The 13,396-nt window shown below is 42.5% G+C and overlaps 1 protein-coding gene across 1 annotated transcript; it reads right to left on the bottom strand.

The window, feature by feature from the left end:
- Positions 1 to 4,375: 4,375 nt before the first annotated feature.
- Positions 4,376 to 12,875, bottom strand: LOC108275414 (transcription factor E2F3). The gene is made up of 7 exons (XM_017486248.3): positions 12,378 to 12,875; positions 10,219 to 10,330; positions 9,563 to 9,782; positions 8,180 to 8,338; positions 7,539 to 7,653; positions 7,260 to 7,401; positions 4,376 to 7,159 (listed from the first exon to the last, which is right to left on the bottom strand). The coding sequence occupies exons 1-7, from the start codon at positions 12,630 to 12,632 to the stop codon at positions 6,912 to 6,914; spliced, it is 1,251 nt and encodes a 416-aa protein (XP_017341737.1). The 5' UTR covers positions 12,633 to 12,875; the 3' UTR covers positions 4,376 to 6,911.
- Positions 12,876 to 13,396: the final 521 nt, after the last annotated feature.

Below are 13,396 nucleotides of genomic sequence, written 5' to 3'. Positions count from 1 at the left end.
TACATGGGCAGGATGAGATGACCAGGTTCTTGAACGGAACTGCTGTTCTGTACGCTATAGACACCAGATATGATGTGAGCTGTGGAACGCAGACCGCTCCTCCCTCTTTCACATCAGAAGACTTACAAGATCGAGCTCCTTCACTTTGGTTGTTCACTAAAATCCGATTTAGTGTCCCTGTAGTGCAGGGCATGTGTCTAATCCTTAATCTGGAGGAGTGCTGTGGGGACTGTTCCAGCTGCAGGTGTAGAACCACACAAGGTCCTGATCCGACATCCATCAGCAGCTGGAGGTAACTCCAGTAGTGAGACTGCTAACGTTGCACCACCTCCATGTCATGTCTGCTTAAACACCTGCTACTTCTACAACACAAGGTTAAATATACAGATCAAGGAGTCAAGGAGGCTAAGAGTTGTGTGTCTTATTGCTTTTATTCATAATCTGGTGAATTTTCAGAACAGGACGATACACTCCATGTTTCCTCCTGCCACCCACCCGACCCTGTCCCGTCCTGTCCCAAACCCCCCCACAGAGGCTCTATTTAAGACATTTATTTACAACCTCCCCAAAGCTGATAATGACATCATATTGTGAAATCTTATCAAAAACACACTGAAGTTTAAAACCTTGTGTTACAGTTACACACAGCCACTTTCATGCTAAAAAAATGTTCAGAGTACATCGTAAACCGCACGCTGTTCTTATTCGCACACTCGTTTTTACGCACAGGGAAATTATCCATAGAGTCAAGAATAAAATGTGCAATTAAACAGGAACACAGGACACAAATATGGAGAACAGGATATGAGTAGCAAAAAAAAAAAAAAGAAAAAAAAACCTGAAATTCAAAGATACATTAAATAGTAATATTAGGTGATTAATTTATAGTAAATAAATATTCGGGAGGTTCCCCATCACTTATGGTAGGTTTTTTATGCTATCATCATTCTATTAACTCATTAAAGATACAAATCAGTAACAAACCAGGGGAGAGCGATGCTTTGGGCGCTCCAGCGGATTTCCTTCAGATACATCCGTCCACTGGTGTCACCGTTCATACAGTTCATTCTTAATGACGTGCATTAGACGTCCAGCTCACTCTACTCTTTTAAAAACCATCCCACGTTCTCCAAAACAACAGAAGAACTCATCTTCATATCGAAAAGAAATCCATGAGCACAAAAATCGAATTCAGGGAATAATTAAGGCTTGATTTGATCTGTTTAAAAAAAAAAAAGAAGAAATATGATGGATCCTTCACAACGATAACACTGGAGAAAAGGAAAAGGCGAGTATCTGATGCATTACTGTTAATTCACAGTACACGGGAATACAGACACGTACGTAGTAAAGTTTTTTTAAGGGGAGCAACATTTTTGCTAATCTAAAATCCTGAGGATTCTCCTAACGTTCGGCCGAGCTTCCCGATCCCGCCGTTTGATTTGGAAAACCGTTTGAATTCCGCTTACTAGACTGCAACCCTTTCAGGATTTCCTCACGCACCTGACTGACCAAACACAACGAGCTAATGAGCTCAGTAGGTTCCCCTGAGTGGAGTGGAGAACCTCACTTCAATGGTTGCTGGTGTTGAAAACCAGGTTGAAGACCAGACTCCAGACTCAAACTGGAGTAGATTGCGTAACACCAATCCGTTACCATGTAAACCAGAAAGCTGGTCGAATACCACGTACCTGTTTGGTGAAATGATACAGCAGCGGCGTATGCTCTTGGCGTCAAGACGGAACTTATTAATGAGCAGAGATTTAGATCTTGTGAACCAGAAGATACGGTTTTCTTGACAGTACGCGGTATCAGAATATTAATTAGAACATACAAATTTTTTCTAACCAGCTGTGTACATGATGCCATTACGAAGCCCTACTGGTGACATTTCTCCTTAATTAAAATAAAATATCGCTTGGCCTTAATGCAAAGGAACAAGATCCTAATGCGTGGCGATGAATTAATAACGCAAAGGAACATCATAATGAAGTCGTGACCCCAGATTAAGTGTGGATTAGTTAAATAGCTGATCGGTAACATGAGGGAAAGATCTCGTCCCCTCGTATTACCAAGTCACGATCACGACTTCACAAACAGAGCTCTGAACGTACGAACGACACACATTCCCCACCGAATTCCTCCTCCAGTCACTTTTAATGTCCTTTACCGCTAAATAAAGCTGGAATCATATCCTTGCACCGTGGTGTAATGTGACGTTTAACGTACTGGATTCATCACATTTCACTGCACCGATTTATTTAACGCCATCACGAACCCTGCAGAAGAATGGCAGCGGACATCGTAACGTGACCGCGCTCATACAACAGCCTGAAGATAGATGCGTCCTGAATTAGTTCTCTCTTTAACGAGGGAGAAACATGACTAATGATGGAATTACTGGTCAACCAGTCAACATGAACAGCCACACAAGCCTGGACTGTCGGTATGTTTGGAGATCTTTCCGGAAGGAAACGCAGCGTGCGGATTATAAATAACGCTCATGATTGTAGTTACAAAATAACTGAGTGTGCCTTGAGAATACGCTGACAAGAACAACCAGTAAAAGGGTGAAATAACGACACCGTTTTATCATTTAAAGAAGGAATATTGCCCGTGGTAGACGGCCGGCTCTGAAGTTAAAGGTTTGCTTTACTGGATCTCTGCATAGCTGGTGAAGGCACTACTACAGCAATGGCTTTCGGTAATAAACACTGAACCGCTATGTAGCACAAAACAACACACACACACACACACACACACACCTTTCGTTCTTTTATCCCCCAAAACTAAACAAGACAAACCAGAACATCTTTCCTCAGTCTCTTTGTGAAGTGCAGTGATATCGCATTATTTCTTTTAAAAGTCGGTTTTATACCAAGACTTGATACAGAAAGGAGAATTTTGGAACCACAAAATATTTATAAAATATCCACTGATCCATCTATCTATCTATCTATAAAAATCTGGATAGCTCAAGCTACGGCACCGCCATCTGTGAATTCACCGACATTCTCCACTCACTGTGGGTCGTAATCACCGATCTGTGTACAGGTGCGTCTCAAAACATTCAAATATCGTGGGAAAAGTCCGTTTTTTCCCTCTAATTTAATTCAAAAAGTAGAACTTTCATATATTCTAGATTCATTACACATGGAGTGAAATATTTCGAGCCTTTTTAAATTTTAATCTCGATGATTACGCTTTACAGCTCATGGACATCAAACATCCGCTATCTCAGAATATCCGAATAAGGAGTTTGTAATACAGAAATGTGGACCTTGTGAACAGGGTGTTAATTCATGCGCTGATACTCGGTCGGGGTTTTAATCCTCCTGCAGGAATGACTGCGTCAGTGCGGCGTGGCGTGGAGGCGATCAGCGTGTGGCGCTGCTGAGGTGTTCTGGAGGTCCAGGTTGCTTTGATAGCGGTCTTCAGCTCGTCTGTATTGTCGGGTCTGGTGTCTCTCGTAGATTCTCTATGGGGTTCGGGTCAGGCGAGTCGGCTGGACGATCGAGCACAGTAATACCACGGTCAGTAAACCGGTTACTAGAAGTTTTGGCACTGTGGGCAGGTTCCAAGTCCTGCTGGAGAAGGAAATCAGCATCTCCATAAAGCTCGTCAGCAGATGGAGGCATGAAGTATCTAAAATCTCCTGGTAGACGCTGCATCGACTCTCGACTTGAGAAAACACACTGGACCGACACCAGCAGATGACACGGCACCTCAGATCATCACTGACTGTGGAAACTTCACACTGGACTTCAAGCAGCTCGGATTCTGTTCCTCTCCACTCTTCCTCCAGACTCTGGAACCTTGATTTCCACATGTACTTTCATCTTCCCCGTGATTGTGTGTGTACTGACCCAGACTGAGAGATTAAAGACTCAGGAAACCTTTGCAGGTGTTTTAAGTTAATTCGCTGATTAGAGTCTTCTCAGGTCGACGTTTCTGTATTATAAATTCTCTATTATAATATTTTCAGATGCTGGATGTTTGATTTTCGTGAGCTGTAAACCGTAATCATTACGATTAAAACAAAGAAAAGCTTGAAATATTTCACTGTGTATAATGAACCCAGAATATATAAAAGTTCCACTTTTTGAATTAAATTATTGAAAAAACTCGAACTTTTCTATATTTTTTTGTAGATGCACCCGTGTATAAGATCAGCGGTCGGAGCTCTGAAACATAAATCAAATACAGAAATACAGCGGATATTTGTGTACAGAGAATATTTAGCCGTTAAGCAATAGGGATGATGTGCGTTTCATTTTGGTGTTTTTTATAGGGATTGCGGCTAAACGCTTCAACACCAACACTCGCACCTAAACGCCAACACTTCAACACAACTGTAATCTACTGAAGGAAAAGATACAGAAAATAAAGACTTTATTACACCAATCAGGTATTGTGTACAGCTTTTGTGTTATAGTGCATATTAACTCAGTGTATGAGATTCTGGGTTGCCAGATCCTCAGAGCCAAAGCATCCCAAAGGAAGTCAGAAAGCCCTCAACACTACTGCATAAATATAAACTCTGTCGCAACAGGGATGATGTGCCTTCCAGGACCGGTTCATTCTATTCACGCACTTTTTATCCATAGTTTCCTGCATGTTTTCCCTCAGCAGATTACAGTAGTGCTGAAGTGTTGGTGTTTAAGTGTTTTATTGCTTAAGTGTTTAAGTATTAGTGTTTAACCACCGGTTTTTGCTAAAAGCAGCACATCGGGTCATCTTGTTTTCGTCTGGCGCCCTCTGTTGGCAGGGAATCGTAAAATTGCCACCAGAGCACTTCAGCTGGCTTCACCTACTTTCAAATTCTAGATAGATAGATCTGAGTGAAAACAACAGGTTTGGACGTAGGTAGTTTATTACCTAGCGCATGGAATTTGAATTTGGCCCAATAACATTATTTTATTTTCCATGGACTGATTGGGCAATGTTAATTGAACTGAATAATTCTTTTATCATATTTAGGTTAAGATACGAGATATTTGTGGGATTATTCTAGCGTAACGTACAGACACATACAACATGAATTTAAGCAGCTGGTTGAATTACCATGCACCTACTTAAAGGAATCATTCATTCACCAAAATAATAATAATAATAATTATAATAATTATTATTTTGCCCGTACCACCAAGGTAAGTTTCAGACCCCACACTTCAGGTGAAAAAGATTTTAAACACTTATTTCTGGTCTGTTTCACAAAATATAAAGAACAAGGTCACACTCCTAGTACCAATGTGAGCTCTACTCCACAAAAGCTCTCTTTTTTTCCTTCTACTTACATTTTTCCCATTAGAACAATTTTCAATTTTTGTTTGCACATCTGGATGTTCTAGGACTGCTCTGGAATTTGGAGGTGCATGTTTCAATGGACAATTCTTCTGTCTGGTTCTCTTAGAGACTGTTTGACACTTGTAGGTCACGCAAACATTTTCAATAGAGAAAACAAAAAAAGTTAGCAATTAGCTATGGAGCAAAAACAACTGAGAAGCAAAACTAAACTAAAGAAGAACATAAAAAGACACTAAATACGTCTCGGCTGACGATTAGTGGTATGGGGGAAATTCCAAACATGAACCTTTAAAATTGAAGCGTACTGTACCGCATGGACATAACAAATCGCTGGGACACCAGGCCTTTGCGTAAAGATAGCTAACGAGAACATCGGCCGGATCCTCAAAAAAAAATAAAAAAAATTTTAATTTAAAAAAAAAAAAGGAAAAGAAATTCCCAAAAGTGACCAATTTAAAAATGGCTAAAAATGACTTCTAATAGGATGACAGCTCGGTAAACATACATCCAGGCCAGGGAGTTTTAAAGTGCACTTCCAAAACTGAAATAAAACCCACCACTGGGACATGCAGGATTCCTCAAATCCAACTGAACTCAAATCAATTGGAGAGCCTGTCAGTGGCATCAATATTCCGTCAAATAAAACACCGAGTTAATTTGCCCTTTGGTCTCTAGAGACCTTTGGATCCAGGATAAAAAATTAAAATGGACAAATCTAGACTTCATCATTACAGTCTCGAAGCGTCGACGCGAACGATGAAATGATTTCTCACACGAGGGAGCGTAAGAAATCCGCAGCAGCACTGAACAAAATAAAGAGCAGCTTATCAATCCCATCTGCTTGAATCCCATCACTATGGGAATAAAACAGACAGCAGCACACGATGTGGGCGTTGCTGTGTCATTCTACACAGAACCACCGACCCAGTCACCTGGGTCTTCACTACGAGTTCATGTTCACCTTCAGGTATGCTGAAATGCACAAGTCAACAATGATAACTCCTACATCTGCACACGGCCAATTTTACATGTGCAGATTGAGGACCGGGTATAGGGAGGAACGATCCAAAGCCAGCGTTATTGGTACGACCAAAGTTTGGAGAGGAGCTCCTAAATGCTGATGGAAAGACAAGGAAGTAAAGGGAAATGCTCAGCAATTCCCAAATCAAGGCATCTGCAAGTTGGAAGATGGTAGATCTTGGTTAGCAGAGGCATCCAGGTTGCTCAAGAGGGTGTAGAAACAAACCGGAAACCCTCAAATCTCCAATTCATGGGCATTTGAAAGCTGCAGTTATCACTGTAGGAACAGTGGTGTAATCTTACTTGCACAGGACAGGGGACACTTGCAGGCAAATTTTCTAACAACTTACTTGATCAGATGGGAAAACACATACTTGAGTAACACTTGGCTCCTTCATCAGAGTCTCACAGGAACCTTTAAGTTGGAAAAGGGTAGACCATTCTCCAAGCATCCCTCAATTCAGGATGCACAGAAAGCTTAAAATACTGGCATCTCACCAGACTCCTGAGTCAAGGGCACCTATAAGTTTGCACCCTCCTATCAGTGGTCATCTGACCGAGTCAATCCAAGCAAGACGTTCCCTTCAGTTGCATAGAAGATCATCCAGATTGGGGAGGCGATCAAGGTCATCGAAGAGGTCAGAAATGCCCTCGCCTTCTCCTAGGCTCATGAGGTAGTCGTCACTGAGTGGTGGTGAACCCAGGCTGATGAAGGGCGGTTCAGAGTAGGAGTTCTGGTCCTCAGTTTGTTGTAGCAGGCTGGTGTAGGGGGACGTAATGGGTGAGAGGTTGGTGACCGTTACCGCTGGTCCTGAACGACTGGAGTTGGCATCTGCAGTTAGGGGGAAACAAAATGTACGGACTTAAAACAAAAACACCAGGGTTCAGAGATGCTCCTATTTAAACACAGAAAACCTCCACAGCAAACCCACCTTCTAACACTTTCATAAAAGGAGAGGAGTTTCCATTCAAACTGGAATTCTCATTCTTCACCGGACTGTCGGGGGTATTTTCATCAGGACACAAGAAGACATCTATAGGTCCTTTCGTACTGGTGAGGTGAACTTGCAAGCCCTGTAGAGTGCATTTGATTCACAGGTATATCAAATAAAAAAAACCCTTGGATAGCAAAGATAAAAAAATCTATTTGAAAGCATCCACTTAGTCTGACAGTGCGAAAGATGGAGAAATGCACCACAGTGATGACTGACCTCCTGTGGATCGGGAACCTCTAACTTGGTCTCAGGTGGTGCTCGGACAGCGATGACCGTCTGATCTTTCAGACTATGGTCCCGCCGGAGGTCTTGATATGTTACATAAGCGAACGTAGGGGAAGTTAAAGAACCACAGTGAAATAGCAGAGTCTACAGTGGTACAGATCACACCAATACTGCTCAGGTTCTTACCTTCATCAGCACTTCCTGAAGACCTCCCTTTAACAAGACTACCCATGTTTCCATTAACAAGCTTTTCCCTGAACTACCAATGTTCCCCTTTTACCAAAATTGCCCAGGTTGACACCCCCACCCCCCAAAAAAATACCAAGGCAACCCGGTTCTCCACTCTCATACCAAGCCCACCCAAGTTCTCCCCATGTCAATCCTCCCAGGTTTTCTCTTTACCAAGCATAATCAAGTTTCTCCCTTTACCTAAACTACCCATGCCTTTCCCCGACCAAGACTTCACCCAATTTTCCACCTTATCATGGCTATGATCTTCAAAGTCTGAACAGTAAACAGAAATTCACACGCTCAAGAGATACGCAGCATGTCAAGAAGCAAAGCCACATAAACTACACACACATCCTAGAAGAGAAGAGTCGTCTTCTTGCACCAGCATGAAGAAAGGATATTTCTGACTGTGCGACGATTCCGTCATCTGCTTGACTTCTTGCGTGCATCTTTGGATCATCTCATCGAGTCTGCGCTCCTCCTGCACCAGCTGAGCCACTTCGCTGCTCAGAGTCTGTTTATGGGTCAGTACTCCACCAACCTCTGAAAGGTTACAGCCCCTAAAATAAACCACACAAGAATGGAGCATGCTTATAAACATACTTAGCATGCTAATAAGCCAGGTTTATTAACACCATACCCACAGAAGGGAGGGGAAAGGTGTACAAGGTTACCACGATGTATTGTTTATACACTGATCTGCAAAAACTCAATCAGTCGTCAGTTTGACACGTGCTGCCTACGTGAACATCGCGGTGGACCAGGTACACCGCTTCTTGGTAATGGCATTCCCAGAATGCAGTGGTCTGTCTCAGCAGGTTAACACGTCCTGACACATTCGAGAATGGCTAGAGGAACATGAAGAAGACTTCAAGGTGTTGCCTGGGCCTGCAAACTCCCCAGATCTCAATCTGATCGAGCATCTGCTGGAACAAAACGTTCAACCCATGGCAGCTCTATCGCACATCTTACAGGACTTTAAGGATCTGCTGCTGAAGACTTGGTGGAGTCTTGCAGAGTCCATTACACTATACTAGTATACAGTGATCCTACCTGGATAATGACTGAGACCACCAACTAGCTAACTAAATAATACAGATGAAATAATTTATTAACAATCAATACATTTCCTTTAATTTTCACCACTAGCTTGTGCATTTTTAAAAAAAGTCATTTAATACCACTGTGGGATGTTATCCTTGTTTATTCCTCGATGATCAGACCATTATTACAAATCACTTCCTTTCGTTTATCCCACTTTTTGTGTGCGCTTAATCAATTCCCTACACTTCTACGACCTGGCTCTTGGCTTCTCTGCAGGTTCCTGGATGATCCTGGACTTCTGAAAGATTTATGAATCTCTCATGTTTTAAGACTAGTTATCGCACCATGAAAATTCCACACCCGAACACTCCTAGTTAGCATATACAAAGATTCAAAAACATATCACAGTGTAAGTAGGCCACGCCGCAGTGTTTAAGCATGTTTTAAACCATTATTACCACATCGGCAAAACTCTCAGCGCCTCTGTATATTCGCTTCCTGCTTACAGACAGGAAGTGGGGTAATCCTGTCTACGTGCACTGGGTGCAGAGCAGACCTACACATGATGTTTCATCTCAAGTATCTTATTATTAGAAACGTGATAAAACGTCTGTAGGGTTACATCTCTCTCATTCTAATTGAGAAATACTAATGACCAGTTCTCGTTCACAAACCATCTGCATCCACGAGAGGCGTAACCGGATATGAATACATCAATCGCCCTGTCCTACGGTACGTACATCCACTGGATGTTGTTTTTGGATTTCTTCTTGATGAGGTGCACCCCCTCCAGTACGTTGGTGATGTCGTAGAGACGACGCTTCTGGACGTTGAGCGCCTCGGCCGCCTGGTTCAGATCCACGACGCCATCCGAAGACTGGCCCAACAACTGCACAAACTTCTTCGTCAGGAGACCCAGAGACGTGTCGTAGCGAGTCTTCTCTGATGGAGACTTTGGAGCTACGTGGAGAATTAGCGCATTAGCTTCTCAACTCAAAAGTAGAGACAGTGATATTAACACCAACAAAATTTCTGGCCATTTTATCAGGACAAATGATTTATTTAGATAGTAACGGTGTCAGCAGTGTACGCAGATTGCTAGCAAAGACTACGGCGAATCCTTACTGTTACATGCAACATGTTAAAATGAACAATCAATTGATCGAATCTAAACTCTCATTGCTTAATAACACTTCAGGACTGGCTGTTCTAGGAAAATCATCTTTTGGGTGGTAACAGTAACGTAGCGTCTGATTCCCCCCCCACAACATCACACCAGTGTTTAACTTCATTACGAATTAACAGATTTGATCAATTAAGATAGTAATTAAGTATAAAAAATAATACTTGTACTGGCATACAGTAGTAATCCAGTCAGAATTGGGTTTGTTCTTACTTTTGTTGCCCTTTAGCACAGCTAGCGGGCCTCCATTTTGGGTCTTGGGGGTTTTCGCTACTTCAGCTGTGTACAAGTGGTCCGAGTCGTCGAGAGCCAAGCGCCTCTTCGCCTGTGGAACGCGTTCACAAGACAATCAGACAAGATTGGCAGCCATGCTGCCATCACAAATCAGGTAATGTAAGATTAGCAATAAAACAAAACCAAGCTAGAGGGAAAAAAACATGCAAAAACGTAGCTGGGAAAAGTCCAATTTTTTCCTGTCTGACATTCAGTTTAACCTTGTTTGCATATTCATCAGGCAAATTTTTTTTTGTTGCAAATATTAAGTAAATTTCCACGTTGCTGGTGCAGTCGCCCCCCCACCTCCCCCCCAGTCATCACGGACTTCCATCCACTCCTGTTAAACTGGAATATTCTACGCCGAAGCAACAAGGACTCCGTATAAATAAATAAATAAATAAATAAATAAATAACTCATGCAGCAGAGCTCACTACTGAAATAAAGTGGCACATTGTGGTGTTAAGGTAATCCCAAGTGAAATAGTAGGTTATGTTTAGATAGTAATATTATGAGAAATAACGTTGTAACCTCCAATATCAAAATCATTAAAAAAAAAAAGTCGTAGATCCTGATATTAGTATTCCAAGGAACAGGACTAATCAAATATTACATTGGGACTACGTGGAGAACTTGTACAGTCTGATATTAGGATTATGAGCAAGACAGGAAATAAACTCACCAGAATCTCCAGCTATTTCTCGTGATCCTGATATCAGAATGTACGACTCTCAAAACATAACTCAATTTTAAAAAATCATATTTTCATTTTTATTTATAGCGACCTTAAAGCACGGCCACGTGGTGACCGAAATCCAAAAAATTTATTTAGTTTGTAATTAGTTTTATTTTCTTTTAGCACTGCTAAATTGTAACATAATACAAATACACTAAAAAGCACTTGATAAATTATTGGCTAACTAGCTAGCGAGTTGACCAAGTAAACAGAACAGCTGCGTGAACATCTGCTTCATTTAATATATCGCATGGTGTACATGCCAAGTTGCCATAAGATATTTTGTTCCATATTAAGCTGATCTCAAGATTACTGCACAGATTGTGTGCAGGAAAAGGAAATTGTGTTAAACAAGTCTTTAATGTAGATTTGGGAAGATACGGCAACCTTACGACAACGCTAAAAATAACCACCGTACGACATTTCGCTCCGATCACGCTTCAGGAACGAGTGCGTTCATTTTACCGTTACTGTAAAAAACGTAGCCAAGTTTAACGACTCGTTTACGTTTAACTTTCCATAGCTACTGAATATATATTTCAATAACTGCAGAGAAATTATAGCAGGAATATTATAGCATTTTGGAAAAAAATTGTAGTTTAAAAGCTAGAGGAGTCCTTAACGACTTCCTACGTGACGTTCATCTGTTCTGTTTAACGCCTTTGTTTCGTAAACGCAAAACTAAAAACTTCTCCAGTTCCTGGGTCATTTTTTGTTTTTTTAAATAGTGTTGTTGCACAAACTACTTCCTGTTTAGACATGCCTACTGGACAGATGATAATAACTACAAATAAACAAGAAGAAATTACAGAACTGAACAACAACGACAAACGGTTTCGGTCGATTTGCGTACACGTCCAAACTCGAACTTATTCGGAAGCTAACGTGCTACCTTTACGTTCAAACTTAGATTCATTTTTTAATGTCTTCCTACGCGACTTTTTCCACTTCCTGTTTAAACGGTAACCGCGGTACGATATTCCGCCCAGTATCGAGCCGCTCTACAGAAGCTCCTCGTGCCTCAGGAACCACTTCATAATCCGCTTGTTTTTGTTTTGTTATTAAAAAGTTAGACTAACCGCTGCTGACGTCACTTTTACCAATTTGTTTATCGTTCATTACTACTTCCTGTTTAAACCTGGCTCCGTTTCCATAGCTACTGAAGATATGCTAACAGCTACAAATAAACAGTTTAGGAAGAAACTGACGGAAATGACAGACGCGCGCGAGCGGTGATGGTACAGGGTTTTGGTGCGTGTCTGAACTTGCAGTTGTGTGGAAGCTAGTTAGCTTTAGCCTGAGTGTAGGGGTGAGTGAAGGGGTGGATTTTGCCCCCTGTGCGCGTGCAGTTATTCGGGTTACCGGAGGCCGTCCCAGCGCAGGTCTCTGTCCGCTCCCGGTCGGGGTGGTGTACAGGCTGGCGGCCGGAGACTCGGACACGCACACGGCGGGAGTGTGTGTGAGGCACGGCGGCGGCGGGGTGATGATGTGGATGTAGGTGGTTGTGCGTGTGTTGGAGCCCAGGGCCGTCAGGACCGCGTTCTCGTCCAGCGAAGAGCCTCCAACCCCGGTGATGATCACACTCTCCGGGGCCGAGGATGAGATCGCTCTTCTCATCGTCTCCGACGCGGCGCTTGTGAGTGTGTGTGTGTGTCGCTTCTCTCTCCGACCTCACTTTAAACCGCGTTTTTACACCAACGCGCTGCTTTTATGCCACAAATATTGACTTCGCATGAAAGATGAGACTCTTAACTACCGATGCAGCCAGGTTTCAAGTGATATTAGTGTCATAAACGCGCAGATGGCTCGGATTTAAAAAGTTACCGCCGAGCTCCGCTGCCACTGCGCCGCTCGCTGGAGGGAGGAAAAAATGGCTCCAGGAAGCTGACAATGAATGAGGGGGGATACGGGTGAAGCGCGAAAGGCGCTCGCGCGAAACTCGGATTTCCCGCGGAACACTTCAAACCCGATTTACATGTCGCGCACGATTGGCCGCATGGACACCAAGCCACGCCCCTCCCTCCCACACGCTGCCACTCGGGCTGCGCGACGTTGACAATCATCAGGGGGGAAAGGGCGCGCCGTGGGTGCAGGCCGCTGATTGGTCAGGGGCAGCACGTGTACGGTGACGTCACCGGAGTGAGGCGGAAGAAAGATAAACAATGGCAATATTATGATTTTAACTGCGGAAATAATCATAATAAAAATAGAGATATACAAGTGCAAATTGTTCAACATTATCTCCGTATTAAACAGACTTTGCGTCACTAATTAACAAATTTAGATTGATGTGCAACAAGAAAAGTCTAAAAACTGCTCACATTTTATGACACTATAATGAAAGTCACTTTTTACAACAACAAAAATATTTTTTAATAAAT

This window comes from Ictalurus punctatus, chromosome 1 (genome assembly GCF_001660625.3).
Source record: "Ictalurus punctatus breed USDA103 chromosome 1, Coco_2.0, whole genome shotgun sequence".
Taxonomy (NCBI): Eukaryota; Metazoa; Chordata; class Actinopteri; order Siluriformes; family Ictaluridae; genus Ictalurus; species Ictalurus punctatus.
Note: the sequence above shows the minus strand (reverse complement) of the source record. Positions and strands in the feature narration are given on the sequence as shown.